A 25,106-nucleotide genomic window follows, 5' to 3' on the forward strand; every position below is an offset into this window, starting at 1 on the left:
GTGGCTTTTGATGAATAGAAGTAAAATTCCATCTTTTCATTTTACCTCTAAGTAGTGTAATATCTCCTAAACTTCCACCTTTTAGGAGATATTTACCTTATAAGCAGCCAGTGACATCACCGGCGCATGCACTCCAAAGGAACAGCGGCCCTTCAGAGCCCCGTGACCGGCAGCTCCGGCATGCATGCGCAGGAGTGATGTCATCGTGGCTCCGGCCAGTCACAGAGCCGGAGTCCTTGAACCCAGGAAACAAGACGGGTGAAGGTGGAAGCAGCTGCAGCGCTGACATCACATTGCTGGAGGGCTTCGTTTTCAGGTAAATTTCACATAATGTGCTGGTATGTGATGCATACTAGCACATTATGCCTGTGCTTTGCAGGTAAAGAAAAAGAAATTGCAGCGGTTAATGAAAGTTTTTGTGCCCGGAGTTCAGCTTTAATCACAATGACATTGTTACAGTTTATTGATGATCTTTATTGCAACATTGTAATGCTGGAATTAAAATATAAGAATTATAGAAAAAAAAAAAAAAAAAAAAAAAAAGCCCTCCACCAGGGTGGATGAGGTTCCAAATCCAGCATGCGCTGTCTGATAGGAATCCTGTGCCAGGGGGACCCCGGGGCCATACATACCAGGAGGATATTTATATTTATGAGATCATTTTATATATATATATGTATATCAATATACATTGCATATCTATGTATATAATATATATATATATAAATATCTTGATTATATGTGTATATATACTTTTTTCGGAATTTTTTGAAAATGATATGTATAATTTATTTTAATATTTAATATAATATTAAAATAATAATAAAATACACATCAGAAGGGGGAGAATATATGAGACATATAATATATACATAATATATGAAATTATGATTATAATATATATATATATATATATATATATATATATATATAATGATTATAATATATGATACATATAATTGTATTATCTTTATGATTTGAATATAAAAAGGTTTATATATCATTCCTCTATATATTATATAACAAGTAATATTACTATAAAATATAAATATAATAATATTATATCTCCTATCTATGGATATAACAGATGCAGTCCGGTGTCAAGGTTGATGGAGTGACGCAGCGCGCTCTGTCTCCCCCTGGTGTCAATTTAGGGGTACTACAGTGCCTCTGTTATCGGATCTCTGACATCATCCTGCGCCGGAAGTTCCCCGCACGTGGCACTCATGGAGTCTCTGGGCTCTCTGGCGGCGGAGTTGCACCGGGTGGAGGCCCTGAAATTCGGGAACTTCCAGCTGAAGAGCGGAATCTCCTCCCCGGTGTACTTCGACTTGAGAGTCATCGTGTCCCACCCGACCCTCCTCAACCAGGTCCGGGGGAGGGGGACATAGGAGGGGGTATACTGGGAAATGGGGTGGGGAGTAGAAGGGGTATACTGGGGCTTGAAGGGGTATGCTGAGAGATAGGGGGGGGGGTGTAAGAGGGGTATGATGAGAGGGGGTATACTGGGAGATGGGGGGGGATGTAGGAGGGGGTATACTGGGAGATGGGGGGGGGGGTGTAGGAGGGGGAATACTGGGAGATGGGGGGGGGATGTAGGAGGGGGAATACTGGGAGATGGGGGGGGGGATGTAGGAGGGGGAATACTGGGAGATGGGGGGGGGGGGGATGTAGGAGGGGGAATACTGGGAGATGGGGGGGGGGGGGATGTAGGAGGGGGAATACTGGGAGATGGGGGGGCGGATGTAGGAGGGGGAATACTGGGAGATGGGGGGGGTGTAGGAGGGGGAATACTGGGAGATGGGGGGGGATGTAGGAGGGGGAATACTGGGAGATGGGGGGGGATGTAGGAGGGGGAATACTGGGAGATGGGGGGGGGGGATGTAGGAGGGGGAATACTGGGAGATGGGGGGGGGGGATGTAGGAGGGGGAATACTGGGAGATGGGGGGGGGGATGTAGGAGGGGGAATACTGGAAGATGGGGGGGGGGGGATGTAGGAGGGGGTATACTGGGAGATGGGGGGGCGGATGTAGGAGGGGGAATACTGGGAGATGGGGGGGGGTGTAGGAGGGGGAATACTGGGAGATGGGGGGGGTGTAGGAGGGGGAATACTGGGGGGGGGATGTAGGAGGGGGAATACTGGGAGATGGGGGGGGGGATGTAGGAGGGGGAATACTGGGGGGGGGATGTAGGAGGGGGAATACTGGGAGATGGGGGGGGGATGTAGGAGGGGGTATACTGGGGGGGGGGGATGTAGGAGGGGGTATACTGGGGGGGGGAGATAGGAGGGGGTATACTGGGGGGGGGGGGAGATAGGAGGGGGTATACTGGGGGGGGGGGGAGATAGGAGGGGGTATACTGGGGGGGGGAGATAGGAGGGGGTATACTGGGGGGGGGGAGATAGGAGGGGGTATACTGGGGGGGGGGAGATAGGAGGGGGTATACTGGGGGGGGGGGGGGAGATAGGAGGGGGTATACTGGGGGGGGGGGGGAGATAGGAGGGGGTATACTGGGGGGGGGGGGGAGATAGGAGGGGGTATACTGGGGGGGGGGGGGAGATAGGAGGGGGTATACTGGGGGGGGGGGGATAGGAGGGGGTATACTGGGGGGGGGGGGGGAGATAGGAGGGGGTATACTGGGGGGGGGGAGATAGGAGGGGGTATACTGGGGGGGGGGGGGAGATAGGAGGGGGTATACTGGGGGGGGGGGGAGATAGGAGGGGGTATACTGGGGGGGGGGGGAGATAGGAGGGGGTATACTGGGGGGGGGGGGGAGATAGGAGGGGGTATACTGGGGGGGGGGGGGAGATAGGAGGGGGTATACTGGGGGGGGGGGGGAGATAGGAGGGGGTATACTGGGGGGGGGGGGGAGATAGGAGGGGGTATACTGGGGGGGGGGGGGGAGATAGGAGGGGGTATACTGGGGGGGGGGGGGAGATAGGAGGGGGTATACTGGGGGGGGGGGGAGATAGGAGGGGGTATACTGGGGGGGGGGGGGAGATAGGAGGGGGTATACTGGGGGGGGGGGGAGATAGGAGGGGGTATACTGGGGGGGGGGGGGAGATAGGAGGGGGTATACTGGGGGGGGGGGGGAGATAGGAGGGGGTATACTGGGGGGGGGGGGGGAGATAGGAGGGGGTATACTGGGGGGGGGGGGGGAGATAGGAGGGGGTATACTGGGGGGGGGGGGAGATAGGAGGGGGTATACTGGGGGGGGGGGAGATAGGAGGGGGTATACTGGGGGGGGGGGGAGATAGGAGGGGGTATACTGGGGGGGGGGGGGAGATAGGAGGGGGTATACTGGGATGTAGGAGGAGGATGGGGACGTAGAAGGGGGGTATATGGGGAAATCATTGTATGTGTAATACACGCACACACATATATACTGATGCACACACACAGATAAACCCAGACACCATCCAGAATGACCACACTCAGACACACACACAGAATCCCCGATGACCATACTTGCAGACACACATAATCTGAAATGAACACCCTGTGCTGCCTTATGGTGGCGCCGGCCCCGCCCCCCAGGGGTAAGTGTACCACAGGGTGAGACACACGGGTGTAGAAGAATGAGCAGGCAGTGAAATGTGTATAGAGATGTATGATGGGGTGATAGAGGGGGAGGGGTTGTGCTGGAAGATGGAGGATATGAAATACTTGTATATTATGGGATGACATTCTGCCCCTCCTCCATCCGATGGTTGTGCAGTTTAGTAATCTGTAGTTTCCCATTTCTCATACATCAATTAGTGGAGTTTGTTGTTTTTGTTCTGATTGGACATTCTGATTGTCTCCTCCCCCCAGGTGGCGGATCTTCTCTATCAGACCTCTCAGGATGGGGGTGTTCAGTACAGCTCGGTATGTGGAGTGCCGTACACCGCCCTGCCCCTCGCCACCCTCATCTGTGCCAAACACGCAGTGCCAATGCTCATCCGCAGGAAGGAGGCCAAGGACTATGGTGAGCCCCTGCCATACCGGGGAAAGAAGGGGGGGAGGGTGGGGGCTGCGAACGGTGCTGTCCATCCTCTCTGGCTAATTTTCATCCCTCAATGTTTATAAACAATGTTACTTTGTATCTTTCTCCTGTCTGATCAATGTTTATAAACAATGTTACTTTGTATCTCTCTATCTCCCGTCTGATCAATGTTTATAAACAATGTTACTTTGATCTGACAGCAGGTAGAGAGATACAAAGTAACATTGTTCATAAACATTGATCAGGTGGGAGATGGAGAGATTCAAAGTAACATTGTATTTATCCATCTCCCTTCTGATCAATGTTTACAAACAATGTTACTTTGTATCTCTCTATCTCCTGTCTGATCAATGTTTATAAACAATGTTACTTTGTATCTCTCTACCTGCTGTCAGATCAAAGTAACATTGTTTATAAACATTGATCAGATGGGAGTTATAGAGGGATACAATGTATATAAACAATGTTACTTTGTATCTCTCTCTCTCCCGTCTGTTCAATGTTTACAAACAATGTTACTTTGTATCTCTCTATCTCCTGTCTGATCAATGTTTATAAACAATGTTACTTTGTATCTATCTCCCGTGTGAACAATGTTTATAAACATGTAGTTGGATTGCTCGCTCTTTGACAGCAGCAGCTGCTGGAGCTGATGTTTGTCCACTGAAACTCCCGACTTCCTTTTCATAGCTGCAGATTGCCTGTGATTGGGAGGGGGGAGATGTGATTGGGAGGGGGGAGATGTGATTGGGAGGGGGGAGATGTGATTGGGAGGGGGGAGATGTGATTGGGAGGGGGGAGATGTGATTGGGAGGGGGGAGGGGGGAGATGTGATTGGGAGGGGGGAGATGTGATTGGGAGGGGGGAGATGTGATTGGGAGGGGGGAGGGGGAGAGATGTGATTGGGAGGGGGGAGGGGGAGAGATGTGATTGGGAGAGGGGGGGACACGACGGGGACAGAAGCACTGGGTGTGCTACACACGTCCGGTGTACTTAGTGTTTGGGACATGTGTAGCACATTGAGTCCTCCTCTGTATTTTGTGTTTCTCTCCCAGGTGCTGAGTGTTTTTGGTTTTGGTTCTCTTGGTCTTTGCCGGTCTCGGACCGTTGGGGTAAATTGAAGTCTCTTCACCTCATACATTTATGATTTTTTTCTGTCCTGTTTCAGGAACGAAGAAGCTTATTGAAGGGACGATCGTCCCCGGGGAGACCTGTCTGATCATTGAAGATGTAGTGACCAGCGGCTCCAGCGTCCTGGAGACGGCGGAGGTGTTGGAGAAGGAGGGCCTGCGGGTGACGGATGCCATCGTCTTGGTGGACAGAGAGCAGGGTGGGCGGGAGAGGTTGGCGGAGAAGGGGATCCGGCTCCATGCGGTCAGCACTCTGACACAACTCCTGGACCTTCTGCAGAACCTGGGGAAGGTGGACACAGAGATGGTGGAGAACGTCCGCAGGTTCGTCCTGGAGAATAAGGTCACCGGGCCACCGTCTGACCCAGCCAAGGAACCCTGCACCACCCTGAGCTACAGCTCCCGCGCCGCCCTCCCGGGGGCCCACCCACTGGCCAGGCGACTCCTCACCATCATGGAGAAGAAGCAGAGCAACCTCTGCATATCAGCCGACGTCACCAACTCAGCGCGTCTTCTCCAGCTGGCGGCAGAGCTGGGACCGTCCATCTGCATGCTGAAGACTCATGTGGATGTTCTGATGGACTTCACTGCTGACGTCTCCTCCCAGCTGCGAGCGCTCGCCGACCAACACGACTTCCTGATATTCGAGGACCGCAAGTTTGCTGATATTGGGAACACGGTGAAGCACCAGTATGAGGGTGAGAATCTGCAAATTCAACTGGTTCCCCCCCCCCCCCCCCCCCAAACCGATGGTGTAACCAACGCGCCAAACCACACCTGTATCCTGCAAACTTCTCCGCCATTTTAACCACTTACCGATCGCCCGCCGTCATTATACGTCAGTCCTTTAAAGCTAAATACCGGGCTGCCATAACTCCGGTATTTATTTAAACGGCGGGCGATCGTCTTTCAGATAAGGGTGGTCCCAGCAGAGAAATTCGCTGCGGCATCGCCCTTGCAGTACGGCGGAAGAGGTGCCCCCCCTCCTGCCACTTCCCGGTCATTTTCCCCGCTTATCGGAGGGGAAAACAATCCGGTCCACACTCCTCACAGACAGGAAGTCGAATGAGGGCAAGATGGCCCCCACTCCACTCTATGGTCTTGGAGGACCGCAGCAAGGTCAAACATCGTTGCCTAGCAACTGGTTTAAAGGGCACATTCCCCCCCCCCCCCCCCCAGCAATTTTTTTTCTCCCCCTCAGCAATTTTTTTTTTTTCCCCCAGCAATTTTTATTTATTTATTTTTTTCCCCCAGCAATTTTATTTATTTTTTTCCCCCAGCAATTTTATTTTTTTTTTTTCCCCCCAGCAATTTTATTTATTATTTTTTTCCCCCCAGCAATTTTATTTATTTATTTTTTCTCCCCAGCAATTCCCCCCCTAGTATAGATGTGAGGTCTTTTTGACCCCAGATCTCACATTATAGAGGACCTTTCCTGCTTATTTCTATTACAAGGGATGTTTGAATTCCTTGTAATAGGAATAAAAATGATCAAAATGTATTTCTTTTTTTAAACCGTGTAAAAATAATAAAGTAAATAGAAAAAAAAAAAAATTAAAGCGCCCTGTCCCCGTTAGCTCGCACGCAGAAGACGAACGCACACGCAAGTCCCGCCCACATATGTAAACAGTGTTTAACCACTTTAGCCCCGGTGAATTTGGCTGCTCAAAGACCAGGCCCTATTTTGCGATTCAGCACTGCATGTGACGCTGTACCCAAATAAAATTGACCTATTTTTCCCACAAATAGAGCTTTCTTTTGGTGGTATTTGATCTCCTGTGCGTTTTTTTATTTTTTGCTCTATAAACAAAAAAAGCGACAATTTTGAAAAAATAACAATATTTTTCACATTTTTTTTTTATATGAAATTCTCAAAAAAAAAAATCTAATTTTTTTTGACATTTTAGGCCAATTTGTTTACTGCTACATAGGTTTGGTAAAAAAAAAAAAAAAAATCGCAATAATATTGAAGACTCTTAAGTAACAAGAGGATATCTCGGCAGGGAAGGGAGGAGATAATTCCGTATTCCCTTTCCCCTTCGTGGTCCCCTAGATAGAAATAGGGAAGTGTGGGTGGAAAAGAGCTCATTGGAATTTAACTGGGCAAAGTGACGTAGTACTACGTTGCTCGCCCAGGAGCCTGTAGAGGGCGAGTGTGTGCCGCTGGGGGCACACTCCTGCCCCCCGGAGGTGCGCTCCCGCCCCCGCTCGTTCACGGCAGCTCCGATGTCCGCCGGTCACTCGTGATCTCCCGCTGGAGAGGGAGAAAGGCAGGCGGCTGATGTAAACAAAGCCGTCTGTCATTCTCCCTGGTGTAACTGCAGAGATCATACGATCCTGCAATGTAGGATCGTATGTCTGTGATTACATCACAAGCCACGCCCCCCCCCCCCCCCCCACGGTTAGAATCACGCCCCTAGGGATACATTTAACCCCTTGATCACTAATAAAGTTAACCCCTTCCCTGCCAGTGTCATTTTTACAGTAACAGTGCATATGTATAGCACTGATTACTATAGTAATGTCACTGGTACCCCCAAAAGTGTCAAAAATGTCAGTCAAGGGTCCAATCTGTCCGCCGCAATGTCGCCGTCCCGCTAAAAAAATCGCAGATCACCGCCATTACTATTAAAAAAAATAAATAAATAAAAATGACATAGGATGGGCTGCACCTTAATGGGGACGGTACAGCTCTTTTGGGGAGGAAGATGGCCACCAAGTTGGAGGAGCTTTTAAACTAGGAGACGGGGGGTGGGCTCAGAAGTAGAGTCAGTCAGGAGGGAGCAAAGGACTGAAGGCAGTTGTAGGGTCAGCAGCGACAGTAGGTCCACAACGTCAATCGGTAGGTCTGTGTGGGAAAACCTGAGACCGAACAGGAATAAACATAACCAATCAACGTCCGTAAAACTAAGAGGGGTATATGCTAATGCCAGGAGTCTAGCTAATAAAATGGATGAGTTGGAAATGTTAGTTCATGAAGAGGACATAGACCTTGTAGGAATAGCGGAGACTTGGTTCGACCCCTCACATGACTGGCTGGCCAATATCCAAGGGTATTCAGTGTACCGGAAGGACAGGGTAGGAAAAAGAGGGGGAGGGGTATGTCTGTACGTCAAGAACAATGTAAGGGTGATAGAAAGGAGTGACATTACGGAAGGGATGAGTATGGATTTAGAATCGGTGTGGGTAGAACTCCTTAGGGAAGGAGAAAAGGGGAAAGTAATTGTGGGGGTTTGCTATAGGCCACCTAAACAAAGGGAGGAGGTAGAGCTGGAATTGTTAGCACTGTTGGGTAAAGTGGCAAAGCTAGGATCAGTCATATTGGGGGACTTCAATTATCCCGACATTGACTGGGAAGAGGGGACTGCACACTCACAGAAGGCCCGTCTATTCACGGAAACCTTACAGGATAATTACATGTCACAGTTGGTGGATTCCCCTACCAGAGAAAACGCAGTCCTGGATCTATTGATCACTAATGACCCAGACATAATCTCGGAGATAGGAGTCCAGGACTACCTGGGCTCTAGCGATCACAGGATGATCACATTTAGTATAAATAACAATATAACAAGGCAAGTGGGGAACATAAGAACCAGGGCCGGACTGAGCATCGGGCACAGCGGGCATATGCCCGGTGGGCCGCCGAGGGTATTGTAATTTCTAATGGAAGAGACAAGAGACAGTGACACTAGAGTCCGGCCGTTGCTTGCCTCTCCGCGGCCGATTCCGCGGAGTCTGATTGCCGCGGCCGCCGCATTACCGCAATCTGGCCGCCCGCCACTGCCCCCGACCCCGCATTATGGCAATCTGGCCGCCCGCTATCCCCGACTCCAGTCCCCACTCCTTGCTCAGCTCAGCTGGCCTGGCAGCCGGCTCCGCAGCGGCATCCAGGCTCCAGCGTAGCTCAGGAGGGGGTGGAGTCGGTGGGTGGACCGTGTGACGGTGTGACCGACCGTCATGTGACTAAGGCCGGGGGTGGAGCTAGAGGCCGGCGGGGACCCCATGCTGCCTTTTCACAGGAAGAAGCGGGAAGTGACCGGCGCCGCACAGACAGACACTGACAGTGTGTCTGAGTGAGTGAGTCTGTCTCAGTCTGAGAGTGAGAGTGAGAGACAGTGAGTCAGAGACGAGTGTGGAGTCCTGTGGAGGAGTCGTCAAATTTCAAGTCTAGTGCCTGCCTGCCCTGGAGGAGCTGCATTAACACCACCAGCACTGCACCACCCACGACCAGGACAGGAGCCAAGGCCTCAACAGGTAAGGAAAGAATGGCAGCAGGCCAGCAGCACAATTTACAACACCACAGACCACACACCACTGTCACCGCTGGGATTTGTGGTTCTGGGTGGCCTCCGGCAGAGCAGGGTTCTGGTCTGGAACTTCTGGCTTAGCAGCAGGCAGGCCACAGGTGTAAAAAACAGATCACTGCACTGCTAGAAAACATGTGCCATGCCAGTTTGCTTGTTACATGTGATGTGACAGCCAGGTGCACATTTTCAACTTGAAAATGTGCACCTGGCTGTCACATCACATGTAACAAGCAAACTGGCATGCCGCATGGCACATGTTTTCTAGCAGCAGCCAGTGACAGTGTGTGTTTAGCTGTTTTCAAAACCGCTACACACGGTCACTGCTAGAACATGTGCCATGTAAGTAGAGATGCACCGAAATTTTGGCAACCAATATTTTCGGCCAAAAATTAGCCTATCCCATTTCTGCCGATAAGAAGTTAAAGATGCCAAAAATGTATGACCGCTACTATGTGTAAAAACTGAGCCCTTCACTTCCCTGTCATCTCCAGGTATCTTTGCTGACCGATCTGATCTGATCCTCTGCCGGTGTAACGTTAAAAAACCATACCCCGTGAAGAAACCATACCCTCGTCACTTCCTGTATGAAACATCTGAGCAGCGCAGCGGTGCGCATGCTCAGAGCCCCGGATACCTAATTGAACATCAAAGAATTTGACAAGTGCGCATGCTCGGAGGGCATGAAATAATCATGGCACGGTGTGAAATGTTATACTTGCGGCGGGTACATTAAAACAGGTGTGAAGGTGCAGGAATTGGGGTGATCTGAGGTGTGAAGGTGCAGGAATTGGGGTGATCTGAGGTGTGAAGGTGCAGGAATTGGGGTGATCTGAGGTGTGAAGGTGCAGGAATTGGGGTGATCTGAGGTGTGAAGGTGCAGGAATTGGGGTGATCTGAGGTGTGATAGTGCAGGAATTGGGGTGATCTGAGGTGGAAGGTGCAGGAATTGGGGTGATCTGAGGTGTGAAGGTGCAGGAATTGGGGTGATCTGATTTGTGAAGGTGCAGGAATTGGGGTGATCTGAGGTGTGAAGGTGCAGGAATTGGGGTGATCTGAGGTGTGAAGGTGCAGGAATTGGGGTGATCTGAGGTGTGAAGTTTCAGGAATTGGGGTGATCTGATGTGTGAAGGTGCAGGAATTGGGGTGATCTGAGGTGTGAAGGTGCAAAGCTCACTTGATTTCTTACTATTATTCAAGCGGTTTACAGCAGTTACTTTATATGACGTTGACAGTTGTTTTTTATGTATCTGGCACTCCTAATTTCTTTGATAACATTTTTCGGCACACTGTGCCCAAAAAGGTTGTCTACCCCTTGATTAGAGTAACCCTCATCTTGCGCTGCTTCATAATATTTTTAGGACTCAACCATCAAAACAGGATTTAAAATAAGACAAAAAAAACAGCATCATATGGCAGCTCTGATCTAAATTGGACCCAGTCTGTCAGATTAAACTAAAAAAAAGGTACCGTAATCGAATCCACACGTCCTGGAACATTAAATCCTGTCATCAACCATCCCGACGAACGTCACGCCCCCTGTCACGCCCCCGCCACGCCCCCTCCTGGGCTGCTCAGTCCAAAATGCCCGGGCCTATTTTTTGTCCCAGTCCGGGCCTGATAAGAACCCTAAACTTCAGAAGGGCAAACTTTCCAAAATTGTACTCATTGATGGAAAGGGTAAACTGGGACCAAACCCTGGGATCCCTGACCACAGAGGAAAAATGGGAATGCTTTAGGAACATATTAAGCAAAGGCATCTTGCAGTGCATTCCTATGGGGAATAAATTTAGAAGAGACAAAGCCAAACCTGGCTGGCTAAACCGTAGCGTTAAAAAACTTATTAGGGGAAAAAAATTGGCCTTCAAGAAATATAAATCAGAGGGCACTGTATTGGCTTTCGAGCAATACAAGGAGGCAAATAAGAAAAGTAAACACGAAATCAAGATTGCTAAAATCAACTTTGAGAGACAAATAGCGGAGGATAGTAAAAAAAAACAAAGAAATTCTTTAAATATATCAATAGCAAAAAAACGAGGGCAGAGCATATTGCACACATAATTACCGATGATGGGAGGATGGTTACAGAGGACACTGAAAAAGCAACCGTGCTGAATGCTTTTTTCTCGTCAGTCTTTACACAGGAAAAGGAGGGGTACACTGACCATGACTGTATGGGGTACACTGACCATGACTGTATGGGGTACACTGACCATGACTGTATGGGGTACACTGACCATGACTGTATGGGGTACACTGACCATGACTGTATGGTTGGTAGTAACACACAGGACTTGCCATTATGGCTAACAGAGGGTGAAATCAGGGAAAGGCTGGATAAACTTAACACAAACAAATCACCAGGCCCGGATGGCGTACATCCGAGAGTACTCAAGGAACTCAGTAAGGTTATATCCAGACCACTGTTCCTGATCTTTGCTGACAGTATTAGGACAGGAGAAGTACCAGGAGATTGGAGGAAAGCTAACGTGATTCCGATATTCAAAAAGGGTCAGAGGCATATCCCGGGAAATTATAGGCCTGTCAGTCTGACATCGATAGTATGTAAACTTCTGGAGGGGATGATAAGGGACTATATCGTAGAGTTTGCTAAAGACAACAGCATTATCAGTAATAACCAACACGGGTTTACAAATGGGTGTTCTTGTCAAAACAATCTATCAGCATTCTACGAGGAGATGAGCTGTGAGCTAGATAGGGGCAGACCAGTGGATGTGGTGTACTTGGATTTTGCTAAGGCGTTTGATACAGTTCCCCAGAAGTGCTTAATTTATAAAATAAGGTCTGCAGATATCGACAGCAGGGTTTGCTCTTGGATACGGAATTGGCTTAAAGGGTGTGTCCAAAGGGTGGTAATAAACAGCGCGTACTCAGACTGGTCTGAGGTAGTAAGCGGGGTGCCCCAGGGCTCAGTCCTGGGACCGACCTTGTTCAATTTATTCATAAACAGCATTGAGGACGGGATCAGTAGTTCAATAGCAGTTTTTGCAGATGACACAAAATTGGGCAGGGCAATAACTGCACAGCATGAAGCAGATATCCTACAGAATGACCTGGACAAAATTACAGAGTGGGCAACGACTTGGCAAATGAGGTTTAATGTAGAGAAGTGTAAGGTTTTGCACTTGGGGACTAAAAACATAAAAGCACAATACACTTTAGGGGGGGAACCCTTGGGGGAATCAAAAATGGAGAAAGATCTGGGAGTCTTGGTTGATGATAGATTAGGCAATAGCATGCAATGTCAAGCGGCAGCTGCCAAAGCCAGCAGAATATTAGCATGCATAAAGAAAGGGATGCATTCCAGAGATAAGACTATAATCCTTCCACTTTATAAAACTCTGGTCCGACCGCATCTGGAGTATTCTGTCCAGTTCTGGTCGCCAGTCCTCAGGAGGGATGTGTTGGAGCTGGAGAGAGTCCAGAGAAGGGCAACTAAACTAATTAGGGGATTGGAGGACCTTAATTATGAAGAGCGTCTGCAATCGCTTGATTTATTCTCCCTGGAGAAGACGCCTGAGGGGGGACATGATAGCAATTTATAAATATCTCAATGGGGATCTCAGCTTAGAAAAAAAGCTGTTTAGTCGAAGGGAATGCATGAGGACTCGGGGGCATACAATGCGATTAGAGGAGAAGCGTTTTAAACTCAGGCAACGTGGGGGATTCTTTACTGTTAGGGCTACAAGATTGTGGAATTCTCTACCACAAGAGGTGGTTTCTGCGGGAAGTATGGTGGCTTTCAAAAGACTCTTAGACTTACATCTCAAGGATCAGAACATTCAGGGGTATGAGAGATGATTACAGCCACACACACCTACACAGGGGGAACTGGATGGACTATTGTCTTTATTCAACCTCACCTACTATGTAACTATATAAATATTTCCCATAGTAAACGCAATAACTTTTACGCAAAGCGATCAAAATACGCTTATTTTTTTTTCAAATATTTTTATTATTTAAAGTTTCCGGGTGAGACAATATAATACAGAATCCAATAAACAATGTATACCATGTTAAAATATATTTCTACATCAATCTGTTCATTCCACAGTTAAATTCCAATGAGCTCTTTTCCACCCACACTTCCCTATTTCTATATATAAATAAAACAAAAAAAAAGGAAGGGGACCACGGAGGGGAAGGGGAAAGGGAATATGGAATTATCTCCTCCCTTCCCTGCCGAGATATCCTCTTGTTACTCAAGAGTCTTCAATATTATTGCGATTTTTTTTTTTTTTTTTTTTTTTTTTTTTACCAAACCTATGTAGCAGTAAACAAATTGGCCTAAAATGTTAAAAAAAAAATAGATTTTTTTACATTTTTTTTTTTTTTTGGAGAATTTCCTATTAAAAAAAAATGTGAAAAATATTGTTATTTTTTCAAAATTGTTGCTTTTTTTGTTTATAGCGCAAAAAATAAAAATCGCACAGGTGATCAAATACCACCAAAAGAAATCTCTATTTGTGGGGAAAAAAGGACGTCAATTTTATTTGGGTACAGCGTCGCACGACCGCGCAATTGTCCGTTAAAATAACGCAGTGCCGAATTGCAAAATAGGGCCCTGGTCTTTGAGCAGCCAAATCCTCCAGGGCTGAAGTGGTTAAACCCTGTTTACATATGTGGGCGGGACTAGCGTATGCGTTCGCTTCTGCGCGCGAGCTAACGGGGACCGGGCGCTTTAATTTTATTTATTTTTTTCCAATTTTATTATTTTTACACCATTTAAAACAAAAAAAAAATTATTAAAAAAAATTTTTTGGAAAACACCAAGTGTTAGAAATAAGCCCGGTCTTAAAGTGGTTAAACCTTCAAACAGCAGGCTGAAAAAGCCTCCTTGGTGCACCCCTCTGACTCCGGTTTCATTGTGTTACTAAGGACTTAAAGCGGAGTTCCACCCATTTTTAATAGGTTGGATATCATAGGTGTATGTAATCCCCTTTAAAACGACTTTTACCAATGGAAACTTTTTTTTTTTTTTTGCTAGTAAATACCTTATTTTCTGCTTTATTCCTCCTCTCCTCACTTCCGGGTCTGATCGGCGATGACGTCATTTGGCAATTCGCAGTGTGTGCTGGGATGTATTCCATGCCAGAAATCTTGCAGTATTACCCAGGAGCTGAGCTGACCTGCCCCGCCTCCTCTCAGTGAGTTGTACTGTATGCATTGTATTCAGGCAGTTCTCTGCCCCGCCCCGCCTCCTCTCAGTGAGCATATAATGCTTTCAGTCCTCGCTCACTGAGAGGAGGCGGGGCAGAGAACGGCCTGAATACAATGCATACAGTACAACTCACTGAGAGGAGGCGGGGCAGGTCAGCTCAGCTCCTGGGTAATGCTGCGAGATTTCTGGCATGGAAATTGGCCTAACATGTTAAAAAATTTAGATTTTTTTTTTTACATTTTTTTGGGGAATTTCATAAAAAAAAAAATGTGAAAAATATTATTTTTTCAGAATTGTCGCTCTTTTTTTGTTTATAGAGCAAAAAGTAAAAACCACACAGGTGATCAAATACCACCAAAAGGAATCTCTATTTGTGGGGAAAAAAGGACATCAATTTTATTTGGGTACAGTGTCGCACGACCGCGCAATTGTCCATTAAATTCACGCAGTGCCGAATCGCAAAATAGGGCCTGGTCATTGAGAGCCAAATCCTCCGGGGCTTAAGTGGTTAATGACAAGGTCATATTTTGCGATTTGGCACTGCGTGACTTTAACGGACAATTGCGCGGTCGTGTGACGCTGTACCCAAATAAAATTGATGTCCTTTTTTCCCCACATATAGAGATTTCTTTTGGTGGTATTTGATCACCTGTGCAATTTTTATTTTTTGCGCTATAAACAAAAAAAGAGCGACAATTCTAAAAAAAAAAAAAAAAATTTTCACATTCTGCTATATAACATTCCCAATAAAAAAAAAAAAATTAAAAAGCAAAATTTTCAACATTTTAGGCCAATTTGTTTTCTGATACATATTTTTGGTAAAAAAAAAAAAAAAAATCCCAATTAGCGTATTTTGATTGGTTTGCGCAAAAGTTATCGCATCTACAAACTAGGGGAAAGATTTGTCATTTTTATTGTGGGTTTTTTTTTTTACTAGTAATGGCGGCGATCTGCGATTTTTGTTTTTGGGACTGTGACATTGCAGAGGGCAGATCGACCCCCTGACTGACATTTTTGACACTTTTGGGGGGACCAGTGACATTACTACACTAATCAGTGCTATACATATGCACTGTCGCTGTAATAATGACACTGGCAGGGAAGGGGTTAACATAGTGGGTGATCAAGGGGTTAAGTGTGAGCCAAGGGAAGTGTTTCTAACTCTATGGGGGCGTGGCTTGTGAAATGACCATAGAGACATGTGATCCTATACAGAAGGAGGAGCTCTGTGATCATTCCAGGGAGAAGAACGGTCAGCTGTGATTACAACATCCGACCGCCCTCTCCTAGCGGGGAGCGATCGCGGGTGCCCGGGGGCAATCGGAGTCACCTGCCCCGTGCATTGGAGTCCCCGCTGACCAGTGGGGATGGGAGAGCGCTGCCCACTAGCTGCAGGCACGCGACTGATGTATACCTACGTTGGTTAACGCAGGAGCGGCTGCCTGCTGCAGTATAACTGGCGGGCGGATGTTAAGCCGTCAATTTATTCCAGTAATTCAATTAAAAAAGGTAAACTCCTATATTTTCTATAGATGTCACACACAGAGTGAGAGATTTCCAGCATTTCTTTCCCCTAATTTTGATGATTACGGCTTCCAGCGAGTGACACCCCAAAATTCAGCATCTCTGAAAATTAGAATATTACATAAGACCAATATAAAAAAGGATTTAATCCAGAAATGTTGTCTGTCCATGTACAGTATAGGGGGAGAAGTCTGTCCATGTACAGTATAGGGGGAGAAGTCTGTCCATGTACAGTATAGGGGGAGAAGTCTGTCCATGTACAGTATAGGAGGAGAAGTCTGTCCATGTACAGTATAGGGGGAGAAGTCTGTCCATGTACAGTATAGGGGGAGAAGTCTGTCCATGTACAGTATAGGAGGAGAAGTCTGTCCATGTACAGTATAGGGGGAGAAGTCTGTCCATGTACAGTATAGGGGGAGAAGTCTGTCCATGTACAGTATAGGGGGAGAAGTCTGTCCATGTACAGTATAGGGGGAGAAGTCTGTCCATGTACAGTATAGGAGGAGAAGTCTGTCCATGTACAGTATAGGAGGAGAAGTCTGTCCATGTACAGTATAGGGGGAGAAGTCTGTCCATGTACAGTATAGGGGGAGAAGTCTGTCCATGTACAGTATAGGAGGAGAAGTCTGTCCAAGTACAGTATAGGGGGAGAAGTCTGTCCATGTACAGTATAGGGGGAGAAGTCTGTCCATGTACAGTATAGGGGGAGAAGTCTGTCCATGTACAGTATAGGAGGAGAAGTCTGTCCATGTACAGTATAGGAGAAGTCTGTCCATGTACAGTATAGGGGGAGAAGTCTGTCCATGTACAGTATAGGGGGAGAAGTCTGTCCATGTACAGTATAGGGGGAGAAGTCTGTCCATGTACAGTATAGAAGTCTGTCCATGTACAGTATAGGAGAAGTCTGTCCATGTACAGTATAGGGGGAGAAGTCTGTCCATGTACAGTATAGGGGGAGAAGTCTGTCCATGTACAGTATAGGAGAAGTCTGTCCATGTACAGTATAGGAGAAGTCTGTCCATGTACAGTATAGGAGAAGTCTGTCCATGTACAGTATAGGAGAAGTCTGTCCATGTACAGTATAGGGGGGGAAGTCTGTCCATGTACAGTATAGGGGGGGAAGTCTGTCCATGTACAGTATAGGGGGAGAAGTCTGTCCATGTACAGTATAGGAGGGGAAGTCTGTCCATGTACAGTATAGGGGGAGAAGTCTGTCCATGTACAGTATAGGGGGAGAAGTCTGTCCATGTACAGTATAGGGGGAGAAGTCTGTCCATGTACAGTATAGGGGGAGAAGTCTGTCCATGTACAGTATAGGGGGAGAAGTCTGTCCATGTACAGTATAGGGGGAGAAGTCTGTCCATGTACAGTATAGGAGGGGAAGTCTGTCCATGTACAGTATAGGATGCACTCAATACTTGGTCGGGGCTCCTTTTGTATGAATTACGGCATCAATGCGGCGTGGCATGGAGGCGATCAGCCTGTGGCACTGCTGAGGTGTTATGGAAGCCCAGGTTGCTTTGATAGCGGCCTTCAGCTCCTCTGCATTGTTGGATCTGGTGTCTCTCATCTTCCTCCTGACAATACCCCACAGATTCTCTATGGGGTTTAGGTAAGGCCAGTTTGCTGGCCAATCAAGCATAGTGATCCCATGATCATGTGACCAGGTATTGGTAGGTTTGGCAGTGTGGGCGGTGCCAAGTCCTGCTGGAAAATGAAATCAGCATCTCCATAAAGCCGGTCAGCAGAGGGAAGCATGAAGAGCTCTAGAATTTCCTGCTAGAGGGCGGAGCTGACTTTGGTGGACCAACACCAACAGATGACACGACCCCCCAAATCATCACTGACTGTGGAAGACGACCAGCATGCGGTCACGTGAGCGGCGAGAAGCGCTAGATAATAAGATATTAGGCAGCATATTTTTTATAAATCACATACAGTGGGGAGCATCGTGTTATCTAACAGAGGGAACTATAGAAAGCAAACCGTTACTTTTACTGCAGGAGGGGGGAGGATCGGGGAGCCGACAGGCAGGGAGGGTGAAGGGGGAGAGGAGGGAGGAGGATCAAAGGAGACAGCAGATGATGGAGGCACATAAACTGACCACGGTGTTCGGGATCGGCAGCCATGATAAACCGTGGTCAGTTTACAGGGGGGGGGGGGGTCAGAACTGGCAATGTGTCAGCCAGGTATTCCAGATGATAGAAGGGGCCACAAGCACTGCGCTATACAACATGCTTTAACCACTTAAGGACCGCCCACCGCAGATTTACTGTGGCAGTGCGGCCCTCCTGCGTGAACCGACATAGCTGTACTTCGGTCACGCGCCTGCAGCTAGGTGGCAGTCGTGCGCCGCCGACGGCGCGCTCCCGCCCCCACATGGCAGCGGGGATTCCGATGCACCGGTCAGGTGACTCCGATTGCCGCTTGACACCCGCGATCGTTCCCCGCTGAGAGAGGACGGTCGGATGTTGTAAACACAGCTGACCGTTCTTCTCCCTGGAATGATCACAGAGCGTCTGTGATCCTTCTATATAGGAAGACATGTCTCTATGGTCATTTCACAAGCCACGCCCCCATACAGTTAGAATCACTCCCCTAGGCATACATTTAACCCCTTGATCACCCACTGTTAACCCCTTCCCTGCCAGTGTCATTTGTACAGTGACAGTGCATATTTTTTAGCACTGATTACTGTAGTAATGTCACTGGTCCCCCCCAAAAATGTCAGTTAGGGGTCCGATCTGTCTGCCGCAATGTCGCCGCCCCGCATAAAATCGTCGGATCGCCGCCATTACTAGTAAAAAAAAAATAAAATAAAAATGACAAATCTTTCCCCTAGTTTTGTAGACTCAATATTTTTTGCTCAAACCAATCAAAATACGCTTATTGCGATTTTTTTTTTTTTTTTTTTACCAAAACTATATAGAATACAAATTGCCCTAAAATGTTAAAAAAAAAATTTTTTCTTTTTTTTTGGGTATGTTTTATGACAGAATGTAAAAAATATTGTTTTTTTTTTTCCAGAATGGTCGCTCTTTTTTAACAGCGTCGCACGACCGTGCAATTGTCGGTTAAAGTATCTCAGTGCCGAATCGCAAAAAATGGCCTGGTCATTAAGGGGGGGCCCTGTGTTGATTGTCAACACGGAGTTCTGGGCTGTGATTGGACACAGCCGATCAGCTGGTCCCGGCCATGAATCATTTGCCGGGATTTGCTGGCAGACTCCTGATATACACGGTCACAGCAAGTGTCTGCAGGAGCGCGCATGCGCGCACCCTAAACCTGAAAGCAGGCAGTGACGTACAGGTACGGCGCTTTGCCTACAGTGGCCACCCATATGCATTACATTGAAGGTGGGGGGCGTTAGGGTGGTTAAATAAAATATTTAGAATGCTGCTTGGAGGAGCCCCCCCCCCTGCAAATCTGGTAGTGGGGGTGCTTTGAGGGTGGAGGGCCCTGAATGCCACCATGATGCACCTTAAATATGGGTGTAACAAAAGAAGCCATGAAAGGTGGCATTATCTTTGAAGGTGGATCCCCCCCCCCCCGTGTAATCAACTTCAAACTTTTTATTATCCTAACAGACTGTCACTGAAATGAGGACAAAACGTTTTCTGCCCTGATTCATCCTCAGTGTGTCCGCAGTATTGATTTGTTCCTTCTCTGTCCACCAGGGGGCCTCTATAAAATCTCTTCATGGTCCGATGTGGTGAACGCCCATGCGGTGCCCGGCCCCGGGGTGGTGCAAGGCTTGCAGGCGGTTGGCGAGCCTTTGGGTCGGGGCTGCCTTGTGATCGCAGAGATGAGTTCCCAGGGGTCTCTCGCCACCGGAGATTACACCAAGGCAGCTGTGAGTATGGGAGGGGGGCTGCTGTGAGTATGGGAGGGGGGCTGCTGTGAGTATGGGAGGGGGGCTGCTGTGAGTATGGGAGGGGGGCTGCTGTGAGTATGGGAGGGGGGCTGCTGTGAGTATGGGAGGGGGGCTGCTGTGAGTATGGGAGGGGGGCTGCTGTGAGTATGGGAGGGGGGCGGCTGTGAGTATGGGAGGGGGGCGGCTGTGAGTATGGGAGGGGGGCGGCTGTGAGTATGGGAGGGGGGCGGCTGTGAGTATGGGAGGGGGGCGGCTGTGAGTATGGGAGGGGGGCGGCTGTGAGTATGGGAGGGGGGCGGCTGTGAGTATGGGAGGGGGGCTGCTGTGAGTATGGGAGGGGGGCGGCTGTGAGTATGGGAGGGGGGCGGCTGTGAGTATGGGAGGGGGGCGGCTGTGAGTATGGGAGGGGGGCGGCTGTGAGTATGGGAGGGGGGCGGCTGTGAGTATGGGAGGGGGGCTGCTGTGAGTATGGGAGGGGGGCTGCTGTGAGTATGGGAGGGGGCTTTTCATATGTCACCAATGTTATCACATCCTGGTATAAATTATGGGTTAGACAACCGCAGGCACCCCAGCTGTGGTGAAACTACTAATCCCATCGTACCCCCTTTCTCTGGGGGGTTATGGCTGTAGCTGCCAGCCTTTGCAATGCCTCATGGGACTTGCAATTTCAATTGCCCACCCTTGGAATAGATGACTAGAACACCCCCAACCCCCATCCTATTATGGGGTTAACCCTTCGCTCAGTATATTGGGACCCTCTGTGATCCAATCATCTCCTCCTCCGGTTTCTTAGTGTGAAGGTTTGGTGTCTTCTTCAGTGTCACCAAGTCTCTTACTAGCGCCCCCCCCCCCCATACTGCTCCTGGAGACGGATCCCTGTGTAAGCTCCGTGTCCAATCATGTGAAAGCTCACACAGGTCTGATGATGTCACTCCATCCTCCATCATGTGACAGTTTACAGCCCTGGCACTCCTGCAGCATTGCATTGGAGGAGGTCATGTGATTCTACCCCCCCCCCCCCCCCCAGGGGAGAGCTATGAGGAGTAAGGCCAGCCAAAGAGGAATCTATTTGATCCATCTATGGGGAAGGCTGATGACACTGAAGTCAGTCTATCGATTAAATTCAGTACAGGCGGTTCTAATCCCTTGTAATAGAAATAAGCAGGACCGGTCCTCTTTAATGTGAGATCTGGGGGTCAAAATAACCTCACATCTACACTATAAAAACCAAAAAAAGTCCTTTTTTTTTTTTTTTTTTTTCTTTTTTTTTTTTTTTTGAAGCATGAAAAAAATGGGCCCTTTAAGGCCGTTGGGAGGAAGTGACGTATGACGTCGCTCCGGTCCTCCAAGGCCATAGAGCAGTGATGGCGAACCTTGACACCCCAGATGTTTTGGAACTACATTTCCCATGATGCTCATGCACACTGCAGTATAATGGAGCATCATGGGAAATGTAGTTCCAAGACATCTGGGGTGCCAAGGTTTGCCATCACTGCCATAGAGTGTAGTGGGGGCCGGCTTGCCCTCACTCGACTTAGTGCCTTGGAGGGGAGAGGAATCGGATCCTTTTCTCCACTACAGGCGGCTTCGGTAAGCAGGGAAAAAGACCAGGAAAGGGGGGGGGGGGGCACCTCTCCCGCCGCCCATAAAAGTGATCCCGCAGCTGCACCCATCATTCTGATATCTCCAGAACATCCTATGTCAGCCCTGGGCTGGAAGTGGTTAAAAAAAAAAAAAGTAAGTTTCCTCTTAAATTTAAAAAAACAAAACAAAAAACAAAATAATTTTTGGGGATATTTTTATTTTATTAAACTTTTTTGTTTGGTTTTGTTTTTTTTATTTATTTTTTTAAAGAGGAAATGACAATTGTCATTTTTGTACGTGTGCGCACATAATGCGAGTATTTGCATGTGTATGGGGGGAGATCTAATTTTTGGGGATATTTTTATTTTATCAGACCCCCCCCCCCCCCCCCATACTCATGGAAATAATCGCACCATGAAACGTACGACAATGACAATTGTCACATATTGGGTACGGCTGCGCACTTTACCCCCCCCCCCCCGAATCTTGGAAGTAAAGTGCAGCCGCATTAATGCCTTGATTCTGAGTACTGCCCCCCCCCCCCCCCCCCCCAATCTGTTCCTCTCGCTGTCACTCTATGCGCTGTGTCATTTCAGGTGAAGTTGGCCGAGGATCATCCAACCTTCGTATTTGGTTTCATCTCCGGACGCAAAGTCAGCGACAAACCCGAGTTCCTTCACCTCACTCCCGGAGTTCAGATGCAGCCGGGAGGTGAATCGTTTTTTAACTCTTCGATAATTTGGCTGTATTAGAAAATGCATTTGAACAGAAATTAATCATAATTATCCCCCCCCCCTCCTTCCGTTCCACATACTGTATATAGATATTTTACAAACTGAAAGTAAATTGCACTTGATTAGGATTTTTACAGGATACTTAATGTTGTCAACGTGCAAAATATATATATATTTTTTTAATTCAGTTTCAGAAAGATCTTTGTTTAGCACCGCCCCTGCGGAGTCAGAGCTGGAGCTCTCCAATCAGCTCTGCCACTAATGAAGGGGGCCTAATGGATGTTTAGTCTCTGTTGTTTTTAGCAGGTTGCGCTGTTTAAGGGGATCTGGAGTTTTGGACGTGCAAAATATTTCTTTGAATTCGGTTTCAGGAAGATCTTTGTTCAGCACCGCCCCTGCGGAGTCAGAGCTGGAGCTCTCCAATCGGCTGCCACTCATGGCAGTAGCTAGTTGAGCGTTTGTTCTTACAGTTGTCCTCCGCAGAGGGGGCCCATTTAAAGAGAGCTGAAGCTTAGGAAATGAAAAATTGTTATTTTGAATTTGTTTCAGAGAGAACTTTGTTCAGCACCGCCCCTGCAGGGTCAGAGATGGAGTTATCCAATTAGCTGTCACTCATGGGGGGGGGCGCTAATGGATGTTTATTATCTCGTTTTTTGGCAGGGGGGGCTGATTTAAGGAGATCTGGAGTTTTGGACGTCCAAAAAATTGTTTGAATTTGGTTTCAGAAGGATCTTTGTTCAGCACTGCCCCTGCGGAGTCAGAGCTGGAGTTATCCAATCAGCTGCTACTCACTGATGGGACCCAAAGGATGTTCATTCTCTTGTTTTTTGGCAGGGGGGGGGGGGGGAATTTAAGGAGATCTGGCGTTTTGGACGTCCAAAACATATTTCTTTGACTTTAGTTTCAGCAGGATCTTTAGTTCTGACTCCGCAGGGGCGGTTATGAACAGAGTTCTTCAATCATCTGCCGCTCATGGTGGTAGCTAGATGGACGTTAGTTCGTTCTTACAGTTGTCCTCTGCAGAGGGGGGCTGATTAAAGAGAGCTGAAGCTTAGGCTATGCAAAATTATTATTTTAAATTTATTTCAGAAAGATCTTTCTTCAGCATCGCCCCTGCGGAGTCAAAGCTGGAGCTCTCCAATCAGCTGCCACTCATGGAAAGGGGCCTGATAGATGTTCATTCTCTCTGGTTCTTCTTGGGGTGGGGGGGGGGGGGGGCTGATTAGGGGAGCTGGAGTTTTCGGAAGTGCAAAATAGTTCTTTTAATTCAGTTTTAGAAGGATCTTTGTTCAGCACCGCCCCTGCGGAGTCAGAGCTGGAGCTCTCCAATCAGCTGCTGCTCAGGCATCTGGTGTTGCCTCGGAATATTTTTCAGTTCAAACCTTCATTCTAAGGCTTGACACGTTTGGTATCAATTTACTCGATGCAACCTCATCTTTTTATATATTAGCAAAAATTGGGAATTCTATTTACCTGTAGTTTTATATTTTACCAGTTGCAGGTTTGATGAACAGTTGCGCTAATATCATGCAGCATAGAAAAAAAAAATTGTGACAACCGCCATTTTATTCTCCAGGGAGTCTTCATTTTTAGAAAAATATATGTTTTGGACATTTTTTTTTTTTTTTTTTCTTCTCTCCCAGGACTAAAATGTATTTTAACGTGTGTGTGTGTGTGGAGGGGGAGGGGGGGGGGGGAGAGAGATTCTCCCCAATTCCCCATTGAAATGAAAAGTGGATTGTAGATTTCCTCCAGAATTTCGGATAAATAATGGGATCCTCTCATTGCAGGAGATAATCTGGGCCAGCAGTATCAGACGCCTCATGAGGTCATCGCTAAGAAAGGATCTGACATCATCATCGTGGGTCGCGGGATTCTGTCCGCCATCAGCCCAGCCAAGGCAGCGGAGACGTACCGCAGAGCAGGGTGGGAGGCGTACCTGTCCCGGATTAGTGGAGGACAATGATTGGCTGGATTCCGGGATACGGCAGACAAGCCCCCCAGTGACTGTGAGATTTGGCACTGAACAGGAGGCGGGGTCAGCGGCCCCGATCTTTGCACTGATGTAGCGTTGTATTCCTGGGGACACGGCATGGCCGGGTGAACACTCCTCTGTCATTGGTGAAGAGAGAATTCTGCTCATTTATTGGTGAATTCCATCCCTGCCGGGTCTTCCCTCCCCCAACATTCCAATCCTACAATCCATATCATTCCGATTATTGAGTGCATGGAGGAGGATGACGGTTTACTTCATTTCCCCAATAAATCATCTCTGTAAGACGAAATCATTGTATTACTTTGTCTGATATCTCTGCTAAGATATATTGATAGTTATTGATCCGACACTCTCATCCCATCATGGAGGGTTCAGTCCAGGCAGACTACAATATTCCAGTAGGGTATATAGTGTATATTATTATTTATTATTATTGGGCTAGTATATGGGCCGTCCTTCATTATTATTGGCTGGATGATTGATGATTCATTCCATATAATAGCTAATAAGTTGTTAGTATATAGATCTTCCTTCATTATTATTGGCTAGTATATGGGCTATCAATAATATTTATTATTGATGGTCCGTATACTATCCAATAATAATGATAATATTAAATGAGAGCCAATATACTAGAAAATAATATTAGTATTATGATTATTGGCCCATATACTATCCAATAACAATAATGAAGGAAGGTCCATATACTATAATAATATTAATTAGCCCATATACCAGCTAATAATAATAAATCATGTATTATTATCTTCAATATTATTATATGGAC

The 25,106-nt window shown here is 47.5% G+C and overlaps 1 protein-coding gene across 1 annotated transcript; it reads left to right on the top strand.

Moving 5' to 3' along the window:
- The first annotated feature begins 1,204 nt into the window (after positions 1–1,204).
- On the top strand, positions 1,205–24,532 carry UMPS (uridine monophosphate synthetase). The gene is made up of 6 exons (XM_082259959.1): positions 1,205–1,370; positions 3,814–3,967; positions 5,154–5,813; positions 19,809–19,984; positions 22,186–22,300; positions 24,114–24,532. The coding sequence occupies exons 1-6, from the start codon at positions 1,227–1,229 to the stop codon at positions 24,287–24,289; spliced, it is 1,425 nt and encodes a 474-aa protein (XP_082116085.1). The 5' UTR covers positions 1,205–1,226; the 3' UTR covers positions 24,290–24,532.
- The last annotated feature ends 574 nt before the right edge of the window (positions 24,533–25,106 follow it).

The sequence above is a fragment of the Pelophylax lessonae genome, assembly GCF_965119305.1.
Source record: "Pelophylax lessonae genome assembly, chromosome: 6".
Classification (NCBI taxonomy): Eukaryota; Metazoa; Chordata; class Amphibia; order Anura; family Ranidae; genus Pelophylax; species Pelophylax lessonae.

Coding starts and splice junctions, on each gene's coding strand:
- UMPS (XM_082259959.1), top strand. CDS start 1,227: ATGGAGTCTCTGGGCTCTCTGGCGGCGGAGTTGCACCGGGTGGAGGCC. Junction 1,371..3,813: donor ACCCGACCCTCCTCAACCAG/GTCCGGGGGAGG, acceptor TCCTCCCCCCAG/GTGGCGGATCTTCTCTATCA. Junction 22,301..24,113: donor AGTTCAGATGCAGCCGGGAG/GTGAATCGTTTT, acceptor CTCTCATTGCAG/GAGATAATCTGGGCCAGCAG.